This window comes from Bison bison, unplaced genomic scaffold (assembly GCF_000754665.1).
Source record: "Bison bison bison isolate TAMUID 2011002044 unplaced genomic scaffold, Bison_UMD1.0 scf7180017864068, whole genome shotgun sequence".
NCBI lineage: Eukaryota > Metazoa > Chordata > Mammalia > Artiodactyla > Bovidae > Bison > Bison bison.
Genome location: NW_011494640.1, coordinates 8,093,700 through 8,113,987, shown reverse-complemented (window position 1 = coordinate 8,113,987; position 20,288 = coordinate 8,093,700). Strand labels below are relative to the sequence as shown.

Below are 20,288 nucleotides of genomic sequence, written 5' to 3'. Positions count from 1 at the left end.
TATTAAAATGTAAAAATTAATAATCTGGTCAACTTAATAAAGAAATTCAGTTAAGTACCTAGTTATATGAACAATATTAAAAAATAAATAAAAGGAGTTCCCTGGTGGTCTAGTGGTTAGGACTTGATGCTTTTATTGCCGTGGCCCAGATTCAATCCCTGGTCAGGAGAACTAAGAACTGAGAAGCTGAACGGTCTAAATAAATAATAAATAAAAGCTTTCCTCTAGGCTAACAACCATCTAAGAAATTATCCTACTAATAGACATAATGTCTAAGAACAAATCTGTTAAGGAGTGAATCTATGTGGAAAACAAAGCAAAACTAAACTAAAATGCTTCCCTATATGTCAGGGCTCTTAGCCCTCTGGGTTTTTTTCCCAAATGTAGGTTTTGTGTCCTCATTTTATTTCTGACAAGCCTGATGTGCATAACTCCTGAAGCTCAGGAATGTTTGAGTCAGAATCTGGAACCCGGGGCACCTGCAATAGAACTGCATCCTTACTTAAAAAAAAAAAAATCGTGTGTGATGTGAAAGGAAAGCTGGTCAGTCTTTTCAGTTGCAGATAACCTTCACAAGATTCAACTTGCAAAACAGAGATGGGGAAATGCATATAAAATAAAGACAATACTAAAACACTTGCTAATTGAAAAAAAATACTTAAATAAAAAGTTAGCTTTGGTGTTGTCTCTTTGCAGGTGGTATTGTTTTTCGCGAAGGTCCACCTGGAGTCGGTGGACTTCCAGGCCATATAGGGTCGCCAGGTATCCCAGGAGTCGGTGGACCCAAAGGTTAGTTCAGTTGGTGATGTTCGATCAGAATGAGTCATTCTCATCACCTTCATCATCACTTATTTTATACTTCCCAGAGACAGTGATCCCAAATAGCAGACAGTCACAGATGGCTTCTTTTCCAAAAGGATTACCTAATAGTATTTATTTCTCTGGAAATCAATCATTTATTTAGCACCTGTGCAATAAATCATTGGCTGTTCCTAGCATGTGAGTTTTATCCTGCACTCGAGGAGAGAAAAACTGAGATAGTAAATGTTTGTTACTGGGCTTTTCGGATTTCCTTTCTATAATGCAAAAAAAAAAAAAAAGCTCAGATATGATAAGCAGATATAATAGATGAATTATTTTTATGAATATACATGTCCTAGATATGTATGAATGCATACATAATTTTCACTACATTAAAAAAATTCAGATGTAATAAATGATCATGTGGTTGGAATTTTCAGTCCTTTCTGAGGACTCGGGTTTGTGAGTGGGATTTTGAGTGATGCAAGTGTGTTCTCATTGCAGGGGAGCCAGGCCTCTTGTGTACACAGTGTCCTTGTATCCCAGGGTCTCCAGGCCCCCCTGGATTTCCAGGCTTAGAAGGCGAAAAAGGATTCCAAGGTAGGACAGTTTACACCCAAGTGTTTTTGCAAGTGCCAGAAGGCTCTGCTCACTGGACAGAAAAAAAAAGACCTCAGATTGCTCAATGTCAGGATGTGGTCTACGTGAATTTGGAGGGAAACCTTCAAAAGCACACTCTGTTAACATAAAGAAAGCCAAAAACCCCATAAAACATGGCATTTCCCTCTATTGCATTTTAGTTGCTGACTACCTGAGACAAGCCTGAGTGGAAAGGATGGGGCAAAGAACAGGGGAAGTATTTTTCTGCAGCTTCTATTTGGTACCCAAGTCTCTGGGGGAAAGTGGTGAAAAACCAAAAGGAAAGGAGGAGAGAAGGAACAGAAGGAAAGCTATCGTAGTTTTCCTACATCCCCAGACTCATCTCTGACCCAAGGCTTGAGATGCAGGTGGGCAGCTCATTGCTGCTGCCCAACCAGTTGCATTGCTATATTTTCCTTGGTTTCCTTACGTTTGAGGAACTACAGCTATAGCTTAAAGAAGATGCATAAATGGTAAAACTGTTTTAATTACTATAAAAGAATTCTCCTGACTCAAATCTTGCATGAAATAAAATACAAATAAAGATTTGTTAATAAACTGACCTTAGATCCATCCAAAAGACCCTCTAAAGGGATCCTCTTACCGAAATATTTAAATACCCAGAGGAACTATACAGTTGTACAGCAAAACGCAATTTAGCAACAGATATCCAGAGCCTCAGAAAGGTTTTTACCTCTTTGGACCTGGAGGTACACTTTTAGGAATTTATTGTAAAGGGAATTATTGGTTAAGTTTGCAGAACTAAATATGGGGTATTTATCATAGGACTGCTTACAACAGTTAAAATTGAGTAAAACAATTCAAATGTCTGAAAATAGAGACTTCCCTGGTGGTCCAGTGGTTATGACTTTGACTTCCAATTTAGGGGGTGAGTTCAATCCCTGGTCCAGGAAATAAGATCCCACATGTATCTCAGGCAAAGAAGCCAAACATAAAACAGAAACAATATTGTAACAAATTCAATAAAGACTTTAAAAATGGTCCATGTCAAAAAAATCTTAAAATAAATGTCTAAAAATAGCTGTTTGCTGAATAAATGATCTGGCAACCCACTCCAGTATTCTTGCCTGGAGAATCCCATGGACAGAGGAGACTGGTGGGCTGCAGTCCATGGGGTCGCAAAGAATTGGACACAACTGAGCAACTAAACACACACACATGCACATGCACACCCACACAATAAGCTACAGCCATTTAAAGTGAAGCTATAAATCCATATTTATTGACATATGCATAGTATGACACCAAAAAAGTATATTATGAACTCCTATGCACTTATGGATATAAAATTTATGAGTAACACACATGAAAATTTTAGTGAATATTATCTTCTGGTGGTAGATTTATGCACGATTCTTATTCTCTTTCAGTATAATTTTTTTACCATGAACATCCATTACTTTTATCATTAGAAAAAAATTAATGTATTCCTTAAAATTATAAAGACAAGAATTTTAGGAAGCTAAAATTTGAGTACTTATTTTGAACATTAACTCTTTTTCCAGTTTTTTAACTCCCATTGTCATCCTCCACTGTGTTTTTTAAGATAGAAATTTTCTTTCTTCAGAAGAAAACACCCTATTTTCCTCACACACTGCATTACCCTGGCTACTCCAACTTTGTGTTCAATGACTGCTTAATAATTTACTGCTTTGCAGGAGAACCAGGGGCAGCTGGCATTAAAGGAAGCCCAGGGTCCCCAGGAAGTGCTGGTCTTCCAGGATTTCCAGTAAGATTTCATAGTTTTGAAGCTTTATTTAGGTTCAATTTGGAGCACTCTGGAGATAATGGTTGCTGTCCATGTAAGTTGTCAGTTTGGTGCCTCAGAAAGAGGCTTACTTAATAGTAAAGCACTTAGTTGATACTTTTGGATTGAATGAATGAATGAATGATGTGTGAATGAATAAGTGAATTCATGAATTTATCATCATTTCAAATGGTATCTGAGACAGAAAGTAGATCAGTGGTTACCTGAGGCTGAGACTGGGAACAGGGATGGACAGCAAGTAGATCTGAGGGAATTTGGAGGGGTAATAGAAATGTTTTAACACTGGATTGTGGCGATCGCAGCTCAATGTGTAAATTTACTAAAAATCATTTTATAGTCTTACAAAGGATTCATTTTATGATCTTTAAATTATATGTCAATATAATTGTTAACAAATTAAAATCAGAAAGTTATATTTGGATAAATGCATTTAAATCAAATTATCCATGGATATATATTTTGGGGCTTCCCTGGTGACTGAGACAGTGAAAGAATCTGCCTGCAATGTAGGAGACCTGGGTTTGATCCCTGGGTCAGGTAAATCCCTCAATAAAATTGTTAAAAATTTAAAACCAGAAAGTAATATTTGGATAAATGTATTTGAATCCAATTATCCGTGGGTACATATTAAAATTTACCAGTATTCAAACATAATCTGACTTATGATAATGGTGGCATCATATTGAATTATATTATTATAGACGTTGCATTGAATTATACTAACTGAATTTTTTTATAGTTTTGGAAGTACAAATAAAGCCAAAAACCTTGACATACTTGTGGGTCAAAGAAAGTGTCTGGAAAATAATTTATGTTCATTACAATTGAAAAGTTCTTACTGACATTTTTTTAAGATTGATAAGAACAACTGTACCCAATGCAATGGAGACATTTCTGTACTGCCCTAGGGATTCCCAGGTGCTCAGGGTCAGCCAGGACTTAAAGGAGAAAAAGGTGAAACACCTCGGCCAGAGGGAGAAGTGGGTGCCCCAGGGGATCCAGGACTCCAAGGACATCCTGGAAGAAAGGGCTTGGATGGCATTCCTGGAACTCCGGGAGTGAAAGGATTACCAGGACCTAAAGGAGAACCGGTTGGTACCCAGCAACTTTTTCCAAATTACCTTCCTTCTGAATGAAGGGCTCTAAAGTTAAGACATCAGCTGGTCTCGTTTCAAAAAATTATTGGTCGTTCAGCACAGTTCATCCCTCAAACCAGAACAAATATTTATAGTATTTTGACAAAATAAATATGTAGCACTCAATATCTTTTTTTCTCAATGATTTTTCAGCCCAAATAAAATTCCACATTGACAATGATCTTGTCTCATACACAAGTAATAATTCCACATTTGTATCAAATGAGTTTATAGGGAAGTTCAGAAAATGATTAGTAACAGAAAATTTTAGTCAGTATTTTGGGGACATTGTTCATTCTTTTAAGTAAAAATAAATGCCGAAAGGACAAAATATTTAATGTAGTCAAAAAAATCTAAAGTGTTGTCATTTACAGTATTTAAGCTTGTATAAATCCTGTCTTTTCATGTATAGAATCTCTCACATGTTCAAGGGAGAAGTTCTTACTGACTTTTATTTTTAAATGTCAATGAGGCAGAGGCTGACCACTTATCACATCTATTCGAGAGGTTCACAAGGCATGCTACCCAGCGTGTCCAAGGCTTATCAGTGTCATCCAATCAAAAGTGTTCTACCTTGAACAGGGAAACTTGGAAACAATTTAAAGCTTCATTCACAAACCCTTTAATATGAGAATATGAATTGACTCCCCAAATGTAGAAATGATATGCAATCTTTCCTACATCTTTTTGTGTAAAAAACCCTCTTTGGCCAGAGCAGCTAGCAGTGTCAATGTTTCAGATTCATCTTTGGCAAACTGCCAGCTGTCCCTCCAAGGAGGTAGTTATGCTTAAAAAGGGCTGGAGTACAGAATTCTTTTGTTCTAGTATTAATACAGTCCATGAAAGTGAAAGTTATAGTCACTCATTCGTGTCTGACTCTTTGCGACCCCATAGACTGTAGCCTGCCAGGCTCCTCTGTCCATGGAATTCTCCAGGCAAGAATACTGAAGTGGGTTGGCGTTCCCTTCTCCAAGGGATCTTCCCTTCCTGGGGATCAAACCTGGGTCTCCTGCACTGCAGCCAGATTATTTATCATCTGAGCCACCAGGGAAGCCCAATACAGTCCATATGATACTCTTATTTGCCTCTCCCTATTTTTTTTATTAGTTCTTATTATGTCCCAGAAAATAAGGGAGTATCAAGGAGCTGTTTTGAGTCTTACACCCTGCCATCATAAAAGAGGGACATTGAACAATGAAAGTGGTGCAGAGGGTAAAGAATCTGCCTGCAATGTGGGAGACCTGGGTTTGATCCCTGGGTCAGGAAGATCCCCTGTGGAAGGGAATGGTTTCCCACTCCATTATTCCTGCCTGGAGAATCGCATGGACAGAGGAGCCTGGCAGGTTACAGTCCATGGGGTCGCAAAGATTCAGACACAACTGAGTGACTAACACTTTCACTTTCACTTGGGGAGAAAGAGGAACTTCGGTTATTTTGTCAAATTCAACTTTAAAAGATACGACTCATTTTCAAAGCTAGAGATGATGAAATTAACAACAACAACAAAGGATTTAAGAAAAAATTAATACAGACTCAATATCTCCTCTGTAATGAAGATACCTGGTGAAAACCAATCAAATGATGATTTGTTGTACTGGGTTTATTTTAGAAATGTGACATTAACATGAATGTCAACTCTGATGCCATTTGCATCGTTGGCCAATTTGAGCTGAGTTTTCTGGGCTGTTACATGCATAGCATCCCATTGTAGGACATCTCAAGTGGGACTTGAGAGAGTTAATGACATGTTGCTGGATCCCAAAAGGCAGGAAACAACAGACATCATTCAGTGCTTGTTTTAGAAACAATGCCTTCAATAACAACTGCCTTTTAATTCAGGATCTTCTCAATGATGACCTAACTGGTATTCATATTCATGTGAGATTATGTAAGGAGATACTGGATGAATCACTATCCAAACATATTCCTATTGATACAGGCCCTGAGCGGTGAGAAGGGGGACCCAGGTCTTCCAGGGGATCCTGGTATCCCTGGGTCCCCAGGACCCATAGGACCGGCTGGACCATCAGACTATGGACCACAGGGAGAGCCTGGTCCAAAGGGAGCCCAAGGACTTCCTGGAGCCCCTGGACCACCTGGAGAAGCCGGTTGGTTAGTTTTCTTTCCAGTCCTGTTTTCCTGTGGAGTGGGTTGATGGTTCCTAGAGCTAGAGGGAATGTAACTACCCCAAGACTAATGAATATATAGAAACTTACTTCTAATAAGAAAACTGTGTCAACTTGTAGACTCTGGGAAAGAACATGGAGGCTGTGGTAGAAAACAATGTTACCGAGCAACGCTACTGGGCAACGCAGCTGAAATTTCCTAGGAATAGTCTATATCCATTCCTGATATAGATAAATGGAATGAATAGATCCTAAGAGATGAGTGGAAGTCAGTTATGACAAAAAAGGGGGAGGCAGAAACCTGTAGAATTGACCTTGAGAAGCCGCTTCCTAGCCCCAGGGCCCACTCATGTTATTGCAATTTGTTATTTTTGATCCATAACCTTATAAATGGTTTATGAATAAAACTTCAAAATATCTAAGGCAAATGAAGAAAAGTTGTATTGACAATAGTCGTAAAGTGCCATTGACTTTGGGATCTATGTATACTGAACGTAGCTGCAGCATTCAGGAGGGATTGGACCCTCATGTTCACCTGTGGTGGAAAACATGGCTGAAAAGGAGAATTTCCTGTTACTGACAGTGTTAAGTAATGCTGCATTGGTAATTTTTTTACTTCTAAAATCACTTTAGTGATTCAATACCAGTGGTCTCCAGATCTTTTTATAGCATTCCTCACCAGGAATAAAATTTTGAATGCAGTATCCCCTGTATTACTCGCATACATTTATATATACATTCCTCGAACAATACTATATGGGAGTCAGGGGCACCAACTCTACACGAGTATAACTTAGAGTCAGGTTTTCTGTGTGAAGCTCCTCCCTATCTGTGTATTCCAACCTAGCCTGTCATGTAGTACTCTAATATTTACTATTGAAAAAATCTGCCAATAAGTGGGCCCTTGCAGTTCAAACCTATGTTGTTCAAGGGTCAAAAGTACATTATAAATTGCATGCATGCATTTCTGTCCATACACATATGTAAAGCTTATTTTCTGGTTATATGCTTATATGAGCTACATGAGTATTTTTTTCTGCACCTTACTTTAAGGCTGATATTCTAATCCAAAGATTGGCACATTATAGCAGACCACAGTCTAAATCCAGCCCACCGCCTACTTATGTACAGTCTACAAGCTAAGAGTGGTTTTTATATTTTCAATTTATTGGAAAAATTTTTTTGAATAATATTTTGTGACATGTGAAAATTACAGGCAATACAATAGACACTAAAAGTTGTATTTCCTATTAAGTTTTATTGGCACACAGATTGTTCCTCACTATTCTCACACTAGGAAAGCAGAGTTATTTCAACAGAGACACATCTGGACCATAAAGTCTAAATTATTTACCATCTGTCCCTTTAATGAATAAGTTTACCTTCTTCTAATTCATCTTCAAATCCTCCTCTGTTCTTTAAAAGGGAATTTTAATGAAGGACTCCATTGTCATAAAATATATTATCATCAAATTTGTCCCATCACATTACTATAAACTTGTTTTTTCTGTAAATATATGAATATATGGGTGATTCTAATCAGTAAAAATTATTTTAATATTGGCCACTGTTTTCAGAGGGCTTATCTAGTGGCTCAGCAGTAAAGAATCTGCTTGCAATGCATGAGAATCAGGAGACCCAGGTTTGATCCCTGGGTTAGGAAGATCCCCTGGAGGAGGGCATGGCAACCCACTCCAGTATTTTTCCTGGGAAATCCCATGGACAGAGGAGCCTGGCAGGCTATGGTCCTTGGGGTTGCAAAAAGTTAGACACAACTGAAGCAACTGAACATGCGCACACGCGCACTTTGGTCAGAACATGATCTCAAATCTTTACCTGGGAGGCAGTCATTATTTCTTCAACACACGAGGAACTCAGATTAAAAAGCATGCCCAAGCTCACAAACCTCACAAAGAGCAGGGACAAGATTCAAGCCCAGTTCAACTTGTCAAGCCTCACTTCATGCTTTATTCAGTAAATTATACTGTCTTCCTGTAAAAACTAGTCACCCAATAAATATTCCCTAGCAGTAAGGCTGAATTCCATATTATCAATATTTTTTTTAGAATAGGTTCTCTTTTAATACATCAGCATGTTGGACTATTAACTAAAACAAGGCTTAGGCAATAACAGATACTTATAAATATTTGTCAATTGAATAAGAGAGTTTCTTATTCAATTTGTCAACTGAATAAGAGTCTCTCAATTGAATAAGAGAGCTGGTCATCTTTAAGCCAGGTTTGAAGCCTATGGAAGCAGAGATTATTTTTTATATCCCTTTGGGTATGTTTATGAATCCCTTATAATTATGTTTTTCCCTTCTGAACAAATAAAAACTTCAATATGCAAACCAATCTTATGCTGTAAATTTTCTTAAGGTCCTGAGGGAGAAACTGGTGTTTCAACACCAGTCCCAGGGCTCCCAGGACCCCCTGGGCCTCCAGGCCGTGCTGGTCCCCGGGGTCCACCTGGTGAGTATCCCCTTTGCCATGTGGTACATGGGAACAGATGGCACCCTGACTCTCCTGGTTATAACTCTCCCATTAGAAGGAAAACAGATTCATTGGCTCCAATAAAGAGCTCAGGTCACAGGGGACAACTCAACAGACAGGAGACTTGCTGTTGTCCTTTGAGGTTATCTGGACTATTCCCATTAGTACTTCTGATTCCAAAAGAGAATTGATACAATTCCTTAAGAGGGATTGGAGAGAACAGATTTCCTGGATTTTTGGTGGAGGAGCAAGCAATGTGAACTGGTGGTTGATTGGGACAGTTCCCATAGTTTCTTCATTTGAAAGTTTAACTTCTTTGCCAACATCATCTAAAACTTAACATTACATTCATGGTGGGGGGGGGAGGGCATATAGTTCAAGATATCAAAAATAATTCATTTTAGAAGTTAAAATTATATTTTCAAAATTATTGACAATATCATATATTAATGCATATATATGGAATCCAGAAAAATGGTACTGAAGATCCTATTTGCAGGGCAGGAAAGGAGACGCAGACATAAAGGTCAGACTTTAGCACACAGTGGGGAAAGGAGAAGGTGGGATGATTTGAGAGAGTAGCACTGAAACATGTACGGCACCATATGTAAAATAGACAGCCAGTGGAAATTTGCTGTATGATGCAGGGAACCCAAGCCACTGTGCTGTGACAACCTAGAGGGGTCAGATGGGTGGGGGGTGGGAGGGAGATTCAAGAGGAGGAAGGAGACATGTGTATACCTATGGCTGATTCATGCTGGTGTAAGGCGGAAACCACCACAATTTATAAAGTAATTATCCTCCAATTAACAATAAAATTTTGAAAAATTATTTGTGCTTCCTAATGATAAGCTCATTAGATAGAAATGGGTAGGAAGTTGGGCTTATTATTTCTTAATTTCCAAAAAGGTCTGGGACGATGCAGAAACAAACATCTTGTTTTATGGCAAGATACAGGGAAGGTGCTGACATGGATGTCTGTGTGTTTTCAAGGTATCCCTGGATCCACAGGAGAATGTGACCTGGGTCTCCCAGGGCCTGACGGTGAACCAGGAATTCCAGGAATTGGATTCCCCGGGCCTCCTGGACCTAAGGGTAAGTTTTCAAAAAATTTTAAACACATTGTGGATATTTATAAAATGTAAACATGAATAGCGTAGGAAATATCCATTAAATCCTTCAAAATGATGTTTTCCACTAGTCTTAAATGGGGGAAAAAAATCTTACAATAATTTTAAGCAAAAAAGGAAGAATTCACATTTTATGCAATCTCATCTCAATCGTATTTTTTAAAATACACAGAAAAAAACTGGAAGGAAATTCACCAAAATGGTAATAATGATTCTTTTTGATTGTGGGATTGTAAGGAATTTATTCTTCTTAATAGATACCTGTCCGTTTTTGTTGTTGTTTAGTCACTCAGTCATGTCCAACTCTTTCAGCCCCGTGGACTGCAGCACGCCAGGCTTCTCTGTCCTTCACCATCTCCCAGAGTTTGCTCAAACTCATGTCCATTGAGCCGATGATGCCTTCCAACCATCTCATCCTCTTTTGCCCCCATCTCCTCTTGCCCTCAATCTTTCCCAGTATCAGGTCTTTTCCAATGAGTCAGTGCTCACATCAGATAGCCATGTAAAAGTTCATTTGGCTGTACACTGTATGTGAAATATACTTTTTTAAAAAAGGCAGCCAAATTGTCAATTAGTATCAGTGGTTTAAACTAGAATTGCCAGAATTTAGTGGCTCTAAACAACAAAAATACAGAAGGTAATTTTTTTAAACTGGGAACCAATGTAGTCTAATTTGGAATTGACTTTTTTAAAGTGCTAATTTAGCAGTTGTCTTTCTCATTTTTCAGACTTTCATGAAAACACTTAAGGCTACTTGTCTTGCAAAAGCACTTTAAGATGAGAGAGCTACTGCTTAGGCTCTTTTAAGACTTATAACTTGTATTATTTTTTCTCTAGGAGACCGAGGGTTTCCAGGAGCCAAAGGATCACCAGGTTGTCCTGGAGAAATGGGAAAGCCAGGCTTACCTGGAAAGCCCGGTCTCCCAGGAATCAAGGTCTTGGAGAATTAAAATTTAGACTAATATGGGGGAGTAGAGGGGCAATTACAGTTGGCCAGTTCTTATGCCCCTGCCAGTAGGGGATGCTCTACGTGCAGAAATTATCAATATATTTGTAGATAATGAAGATACTGATTTTTTTAAGTTTCTTTAAATTATTCCTCCCCTTTAGAAAGGAGATAGAAGGTGTAAGAATACCAAGTTGGCTCTCTATTTCTTCTTTAATCTTCAGAAGCATTCAGAGTTCTTAAAATGGAAAAACTTTAGAAACAAACATGGATAGCTATGAGAAAAACTGTCAAAAGGAGAGATATCTAGACTGTTGGTAGGAAATTCCACAGTCTTAAAAAGTGGAGGCTAGGAAGAATTAGTAAGCACAATTTTATTTAAAAGGTCAGCAACTAGAGTTGAAAAAGGAAGTGGATGGAATGGTGGTGACTATGCAGAAAGGGATGTAGAACCTCCATCTTGGATATATTATTTTCAAGTAAATAGCTCTAAAGACCAGTCTATAGTCAGTAAGGATTTGAAAGCATGATGCAGTGAAACTAACATCATTTTTGTGCCCTAGGGAGAGCCAGGACTAGCCATGCCTGGAGAACCCGGAGCGCCAGGTTTGCCAGGAGAAAGAGGCAGCTCTGGGGAAAATGGAGAAATTGGACTCCCTGGACTTCCGGGTCTCCCTGGAGTTCCAGGAACTGGGGGTCTTGATGGACCACGAGGTACAATAGCAAGTATGGTTACCTTTTTCCACTGTGAGCTCAGCTACAATGCTGCCATTTGAGTGTGTAAGTGCTCTACAAGTGAAGAATTCTTCTCAAACTTCTAGCTCAATAAATAGAATGTGGGAGGCTTCATTATTTTTCCATTCAACTTTCCATTCCATTGCTGCCCTACCTTTGTTCCCCACTTCTTCCTTCCTTCTTTTCTTTTAACCAGTGTCCTCTGTATTAGACATAGGACTATGGTACTATCAATGGTACTAAATATAAGTTCCATTCAGGGGGGAAGGTTATAGGAGAATGACTGGAATAGCAATACTAGACCCTGGGTTGGGAACCTTATTGTGTTTTGGACTCTCTTTTGCAGGGGATCCAGGGAAGCCCGGGCCACCAGGAGAAAGAGGACCCCCAGGAAGGTGCACAGAGGGTCCCAGGGGAACTCAAGGACTTCCAGGCTTAAATGGATTGAAAGGGCAACAAGGTAGGGGGAGGCCCTTGAAACCAATCACCAGGTGGACAAGTGACATGGGACTCCTACTCTGAGCTTTGCTGCCTAACATGAGAACTGTCCAGTAACAAGTCCCGACCACTGTTCAGTGGGAAAAGTGATTTCAAAAACAGAAACCTGTTGTCATAGATTCATTGCAGTGAGTACCATCGAGAGAGTAAGAGACCTTAAGTTACCTGAAGTTACAGTAAAATTGGTCTGTGTCTTGTATGCAAGAAAATATGAACACTGAAATTACATACAGATATATATTTACATGTATATATGCACATATAAACTCTCAAAAATTTTTTACCTTGAATACTTTTACACATATATTAAAGTGATAAATTTATCCTAATTATTGAAACAGAGTGAATGTATGCAAATATATATGTTTTTATAAGTTACAAACTAGAACATATAGTCAGTTGCTTTACAAGCAACATAAAAGATAGAATATGAAAATAAATCTAATTATGAAGATTAGGTGGTCATGGAAAATTTACTATCTTTCTGGCTTCTCTCAACCAGATTTGTGAACTATTTCGGGGGAAAAAATCCTTCAAGACTCAGCTACCACACTTTTAATATGTTCACAAGCTAAATTTTAGCTAAAATGCTAATTGTTGTAGTGGTGCTATTATTGTTTCCAGAATCATCTGAGACTTGCCAGATGAGTGGTTCAGTACCAATCCTGCAGGTTAAAGACTGAGCCATGGTCAGAAAGTGCATTCCCAAGATGTGCCTGCAGGACTAGAAAATAAATTTAAATTCTACATTATCATCACTTCATGAAGCATTGAAACACAGAATCTTAAAGCCAGAAGGGATCTTTGAATTCTACAAAAGGGGACCTAATTCAATCAATTAGATAAGTGTGTGATTTGCTCAAATCACAAAGCTAAATATTTAGAGCCATGAAATATATCTGGAGTTGGTGGGGAAAGCAACTGTGTGTTCATTTTTTCATTCATTCATTTATATACAGGCAGAAGAGGTGAAACAGGGCCAAAGGGAGACCCAGGTATCCCGGGCTTGGATAGGTCAGGATTTCCTGGAGAACCTGGACTACCAGGAATGCCAGGTCACCGAGGGGAGATGGGACCACCTGGTCCAAAAGGATATCCAGGAAACCCAGGATTTTTAGGGCCACCAGGTACCCTTGCTTTTGTTATTCTTCTTCCCTCTTCTTCCATATTTTCCTTTTAAGTTACTGTTGTTTTGTCAGTCATGTTTCTACTTGTTTGCCTTAGCATGAATAGAATGCTATATTTCTAATTTTTAAAAAAATAGATATGCAACAAATAACAAAGGTTTACTATATAGCACAGGGAACTATACTTAATATCTTGTAATAACCTATAATGGAAAATAATCTCAAAAATAATATATGTGTGTATGTATGACTGAATCACCTTGCTGTGCACCTGAAACATTGTGAGTCAACTATACTTCAATAATATATATATAAAGAAAAAAATAAAAACTCACAACAACAAAAACAAGCAAAAAAAGACTTTAAGACCTGTAACAATAAAACTCCTAGAAGAAAAATAAAATTACAAATTCAATCTCTTCACTTCTTATAGATCTATTCAGACTTTTGATTTCTTCTTGAGTCAATTTTGGTAATCAGTGCCTCTCTATGGAGAAGGCAATGGCACCCCACTCCAGTACTCTTGCCTGGAAAATCCCATGGATGGAGGAGCCTGGTAGGCTGCAATCCATGGGATCGCTAAGTCAGGCACGACTGAGCGACTTCACTTTCATTTTTCACTTTCATGCATTGGAGAAGGAAATGGCAACCCACTCCAGTGTTCTTGCCTGGAGAATCCCAGGGACAGAGGAGCCTGGTGGGCTGCTATCAATCGGGTCGCACAGTGTTGGACATGACTGAAGTGACTTAGCAGTGCCTCTCTAAGAATTTGTCCTTTTTGTCTAAGTTATCTAATTTGGTGACATATGATGGTTCATAGTATTCCCTTATAATTCATTTTATTTCATCACTTTTTATGGTTTGTATGTTTGGGAGAGAATGTTTCAATAGTCTTCTCATGGTGTAAGGACCTTGCTGATCTCTCCTCATGAGAAGAGCCCAGAACAACATTAACATATATACACGACCATGTGTAAAATAGGGAGCTAGTGGGAAGTTGCGGTATGGCACAGGGAGCTCAGCTCGGTGCTCTGTGATGACCTAGAGGGTTGGAATGTGGCAGAGTGGGAGGGAAGCTCAAAAGGGAAGGAATATGTGTATACTTACAGCTGATTCCTTTTGTTGTGCAACAGAAACTAATTTAATACTGAAAAACAATTATACTCAAACTTTAAAAAGTTTAAAAAAAATTGGACAAAGGACTCAATCTGCTAATTAACCTTTCATTTATACTACTGAGCCTCTAGTATATGCCATCACTGTTCCAGGCCCTAGATTCATCTAGAGACAAAGGCTGTGAAGGAAGTATGATAAGGGAATATAACAGAAAGTTATTGATTGAAAGTTATTCGGGAGGAGGAAAGGCTCCCGAACTTCGGCCATAGTCTCTTCTCACCCACAAGTGTGATGTACTACCAATGACTTCTACATCTGTGAAGTAAGAAAAAGGCCATTTCCTGATCCGTCTCATAGACTATTATGATTATTTTCCTATTTACAGAAACCATTTTTTTAACTCTCTTTCCTCTAAGTATACTTTATTTTATGGAGTATTTACTTTTCTCATTATTTACAACATGTGCTGCCTTGTGTTAATTTCTTCCCACAGGTGAAAAAGGAATAATGGGGATGATGGGGTTTCCAGGCAACATTGGTCCCCCAGGGCCTCCTGGGAGCCCAGGCACCCCAGGACAGAAGGGTAAGTGATGGAGTATCTTCCAGCTATTAGAAGGTATGAACAATATTCATTTAATTAGCAGAAAAATAAATTGTATTTTATCCTTTGAGGAGAAAGTATTTCTGAGGGAATCGTATATTTAATTTTGCAGTTTTCTGTATTCCTTTTTCCAATTTGAATAGAGGCATATTTTTCTCCCTATAGGCTTTGACCTCTACCCTCATGTGGCTGCCTGTTTAGGAGCAACTATTCATCAAGTTCTTAGCCCTATTAACCTTTTTTGGTTTATTTGTCTTGTTTTATGATAAGCACTGTTAGCTTTTGAATCCTCATGGACTTCTAAAGAATTAAGGAACTGATGCTGTTATTCCTGTCTTTTAGGGAGCTTTGGAATTCCAGGAGTAAAGGGTGCAAGAGGACCCCCAGGAGCCCAGGGGGAGCAAGGAGAAAGAGGAACTCCCGGGTCTCCTCAGATATTCCACTTAGTGGGGGACAAAGGGGAGCCAGGACTCAAAGGTAAAGACTTCTCTACATTTAGAGCAGAACATCAGAGCTGATTCTGGGACTAAGAAATTATCCAGGAAAATCCCTTTAGTTGACATATGAGCACAGTGAGGACCAGGGTTTAATTTTGCACCCAAGCTCACAAAGCCAGTTGATGGCTAAGCTCCACTAGAACTGGGTTTTGTGTGCTTTAATAATAATACATCACCTCTTTAATCATAACTTTTTATTCTAAGTTAATTCTGCATTTCAGTCTGCTGTCTTTAAACTATCACCAGTCAATTTTTAGATTCTAAGCCTCAAAGCCGCACTTTGGCCAAGAATGGTGAAAATGAAACCTTTAGAAAACTCCACATAAAAAAGTTCCCTGGCGGGAATAGAAATCTCCACCTCAAATTCTACTCTATTCTATCAACTGCCAGGATGAATTCTTCTGATTGCATCTAAAAACTGCTTCTCATGCTCAGAGACCTTTGGAAAATAATTACTGAAGAGAAAATGTGTTTTGATTACAAGTCAATGCCTTAAAAAGGCTGAGAATTGTTAGCTATAGCTGTTAAGTTCAAATTCAAACCCATTCACATTATTTCAAATTATTTAAGCTCTTTGTATGACAGGTTTCGTCATATGATCAATGCAATCAATATTAAATCAAAATTCAAGAAAGTCTGCCGTGTGGAGAAGGCAATGGCACCCCACTCTGGTACTCTTGCCTGGAAAATCTCATGGACAGAGGAGCCTGGTAGGCTGCAGTCCATGGGTTCGCTAAGAGTCGGACACTACTGAGCGACTTCCCTTTCACTTTTCACTTTTACGCATTGGAGAAGGAAATGGCAACCCACTCCAGTGTTCTTGCCTGGAGAATCCCAAGGATGGGGGAGCTTGGTGGGCTGCCATCTATGGAGTTGCACAGAGTCGGACACGACTGAAGTGACTTAGCAGCAGCAGCCGTGCAGTCTTCCTGATCAAATTGAGTAACTTTAGTAAAACAGAATTGCTGGGTAAAATTAAATGTTTGCAGATCAAATTTACATAGCAGGGAAGATAATGTGTTTGTAGTTGCAAAACCATATAAAGTTTTGGGTAATTTGTAATCAATTTTGTGAAGTCAGATTGTATTCAACAAATATTTACTTGTTTTTCAGGTAAGGATTTACAGTCCAAGTACAGATTTGATTTTAAAATTCTGTATAGAATTCTGTAGACCAAGCTGGCAAGCTAAGTAGCCATCTCTCCTAGAATTTGGAAGGACTTCACATAAGTGACTTCGACCAGTGTTCTGGAGAGTGATTGAATCCAACTGATTCTCTAACTTAAAAAAATGGCTAAGCACTGGAAAAAAACTACAATTTTTTTTTTTTTCTATAAAGGAAAATGAGCAAGTCAAGGTCTTTGGGGCGTGTGCACATGTGCTAAGTCACTTCAGTCATGCCTAACTCTAAGGTCTTTGGGATGGTCCCCCACTAATCTGCTGTCAAAGAGATAATTTAGTTCTAGGTGCATACAGAAGATTGTGTTGCATTTTTAGCAATGAAATAGAAAGTAGTATTAATTTTATAAAACTCCTCTAGAACTGGTCTAAGTCAAGATATAAAAAGAAAAAAAAAAATACTGGCACAAATGTCCAGTCTTCATAAACAAACACTGCTTTGCTAAATTATCCTAGATGATTTAAGTAGTGTTGCAAACATTTTGGGGAAAAAAATATGAATAGCATATCTGTGCCTGCATAAACTAAAATTTGGCTCTAACATCATGAATGCACAATGGAGACTAATTTATAATTGAAAAATTGTTTCTGTGAAATACAGAGGGATGCATGTTATTTCTATGCTTCTAACAAAGTACAGTATACATGGAGGCTGTCCTGTATGTTTCCTTTTGGCTTTTCAAACACATAACCAAGGAGCAGAGAGTGAACAACAGCAGCAAAAGATCATACTATCTAGGCCTCTCTAATTTCAATATGATTCTTTTTTTTATCTGAATTTCTGACTTGAAAACATCCATTGCAAATAGTGGAAGAGCTATTAAGGGTACAAAAAAGCAGTCTTCCTCTTCTTGAGGAGTCTGCATGGGAGATTTAGGCATATGTACAAAGAGAAGGAGATGGCAGCCCACTCCAGTATTCTTGCCTGGGGAATCCCATGGACGGAGGAGCATGGTAGGCTACAGTCCATGGGGTCGCAAAGAGTAAGGTACGACTTAGCAACTCAACAACAACAAAAAGAAAATGAATAACACAATAGAACTGTTGTGTTACTTTTAGCAAAGACCTATGAAGCCCTTCCCACATGCAGGTACTATTCCAAATTTTACAAACATTGACTCATTTAATTCTCACAACAACCCTACGAATAGATGATTGCTATCATCCCCTTTTACAGATGGGAAATAGAAAGGTCAAATTACTCAGTGTCATTCTGATAGGAAGTGCAGAGATGGACCTCACTCTGATGTGGTTCCAAAGTCCATACTCACTGAGGGCGAATGGATACATGTGTACGTATGACTGGCTCCCTTCACTGTTCACCTGAAATCGTCACAGCATTGTTTGTTAATCAGCTATACCCCAGTACAAAATAAAAAGGGAAAAAGCAAAGTCTATACTCAGCCTTCTCACTCTGCTGTCGGCTGGGTACCAAGACACTGAGCTCTGTGGGAGATGAACAAAGCAGAGAACACCTCAAATGGGGTAGTCAAAGAAGCCTCCATGAGCGCAGGAAACTATATTCAATATCCTGTAATAAACTATCCTGGAAAATAATATGAAAAAGCATATATACATATACTACTGAATTACTTTGCTATACAACAGAAATAATACAACATTGTAAGTCAACTATACTTCAATAAAATAAAATTTTTAAAAAATCCTCCATGAAGGAGTATTTAAATTGTGAGTAGATTTCAAGTATTCTTGGCTTAAAATCTTTCCAAGTCTCCCCCTGCTTTAAGAATTCAACTTTCTTAGACCAGCATCCAAGTTTCTCTACCACTTGCCCTTCGCCTACCTCTCCAGCCACATAACATTTATCTACTCAACAATTATTTTTAGAACCTACTGACGGGGCGTTTTACTCTGTCCTAAAGACAGAGAGGTAAACAAAGCAGTGCTAATATCCTGGTCACGAGGAAACTAACAGCTCAGTGGAGGAAAGAGGCAGTCATGTCTCTGAAATGATTTATATCCAGGCCAGGTAGTAAAATATCTTAGGCTTTGTGGACCACCTGTGACCCTAGCTGCATATTCTTCTTTGGTGTTTGTTTGTTTACAACCCACAAAAATGTGAAAGCCATCCTTGGATCTCCAGCCATAAAACATTAAGCCGAATTTGGCCCACAGGCAGTCGTTTGCCACCCCTTAAAATACAAAGCAAATGAATAAACTAAATAAAACATATTTTAGGTTATGATAAAGGACATATATGGAAAAAAACAAAAGTTACAAAAGAAAAAATTCTCACCCCCTTGCCACTTACCACCCCTTCGCACATGTATTTTCTTGTCTAGGAATTCCTGCTCCATTGCACACTTTCTCCATCCAGCTGGCTCCCACTTGGTCTTCAAGATTGAGCTTAAAAATATCCCCTCTTCTTGGGACTTCCCTGGTGGTGCAGTGGTTAAGATTCTGTGCTCCCAATGCAGGAGGTCCAAGTTGGTTTCCTGGTTGGAGAACTAAGATCCGGCATGCCTCATGGTGCAGCCAAAGATAAAAATCGAATAAAAATTTTAAAATTCCCCCTCAGAATTCTTACCTGTAGCACATTGTGCCCAACTCTGTTACAGAAACTATCTCACTGGGTGGTGATTTTTTATTTGGCTCTCTCCAATTAAATACTAAAAACCAGGACAAAGGGAATGTGATTTACTTATGTCTCCAGTACTCAAAACAGGACCTGTCTATTAATTAGTACTCATCCTATATGTGAATGAATGAATATGTAAGTGGGGAAATTGACAAAGGAAGTGACTCTGCTTGAGGAAAGGCATAAGCGAGGCCATGGACAGATTGTGGAATGCTCTAAGCGCCATGAAGGGAATTCATCGTTTACTCTATAGGCAAAAGAGAGGCAATGAATATCTTTTAGCAGGAGAATAATATGATCAAAACCGTGTTTTAGGAAAAGCAGGATGGTGTTGTGGGACTGGGTTCAGATCCCAGCATTACCACTAACTGATGTTGTAACTCTACATTAGTTCGTTGACTTCTTAAGGAGTCTCAGTTTTCTCATCTCACCACCCAGTCTGGAAAGGCTCAAGAATTCATTGAGATTGCCTGAAGGTTAATTCAGATAATTAAAAGAAAATAATGTCTTCCATAAACCAGTTACTTAATAAATTATAGTTGTAATAGATGGATTAAGAATCAGATCAGATCAGATCAGATCAGTTGCTCAGTCGTGTCCGACTCTTTGCGACCCCATGAATCGCAGCACGCCAGGCCTCCCTGTCCATCACCAACTCCTGGAGTTCACTCAGACTCATGTCCATCAAGTCAGTGATGCCATCCAGCCATCTCATCCTCTGTCGTTCCCTTCTCCTCTTGCCCCCAATCCCTCCCAGCATCAGTCTTTTCCAATGAGTCAGCTCTTCGCATGAGGTGGCCAAAGTACTGGAGTTTCAGCTTTAGCATCATTCCTTCCAAAGAAATCCCAGGGCTGATCTCCTTCAGAATGGACTGGGT

General features: G+C 38.9%; 1 protein-coding gene across 1 annotated transcript in view; it reads left to right on the top strand.

Annotated features, from left to right (window-relative positions):
• The window catches only part of COL4A3 (collagen, type IV, alpha 3 (Goodpasture antigen)), a 161,406-nt gene that overhangs the window by 114,858 nt on the left and 26,260 nt on the right, over positions 1-20,288 (top strand). Inside the window, exons 22-34 of the mRNA XM_010837048.1 lie at positions 697-789; positions 1,306-1,401; positions 3,120-3,190; positions 4,138-4,320; positions 6,305-6,473; positions 8,870-8,962; positions 9,977-10,078; positions 10,951-11,048; positions 11,623-11,773; positions 12,141-12,254; positions 13,252-13,419; positions 15,029-15,118; positions 15,479-15,613. Of these exons, the coding sequence (XP_010835350.1) occupies positions 697-789; positions 1,306-1,401; positions 3,120-3,190; positions 4,138-4,320; positions 6,305-6,473; positions 8,870-8,962; positions 9,977-10,078; positions 10,951-11,048; positions 11,623-11,773; positions 12,141-12,254; positions 13,252-13,419; positions 15,029-15,118; positions 15,479-15,613 (1,563 nt within the window). The remainder of the gene's footprint in view (positions 1-696; positions 790-1,305; positions 1,402-3,119; positions 3,191-4,137; positions 4,321-6,304; positions 6,474-8,869; positions 8,963-9,976; positions 10,079-10,950; positions 11,049-11,622; positions 11,774-12,140; positions 12,255-13,251; positions 13,420-15,028; positions 15,119-15,478; positions 15,614-20,288) is intronic.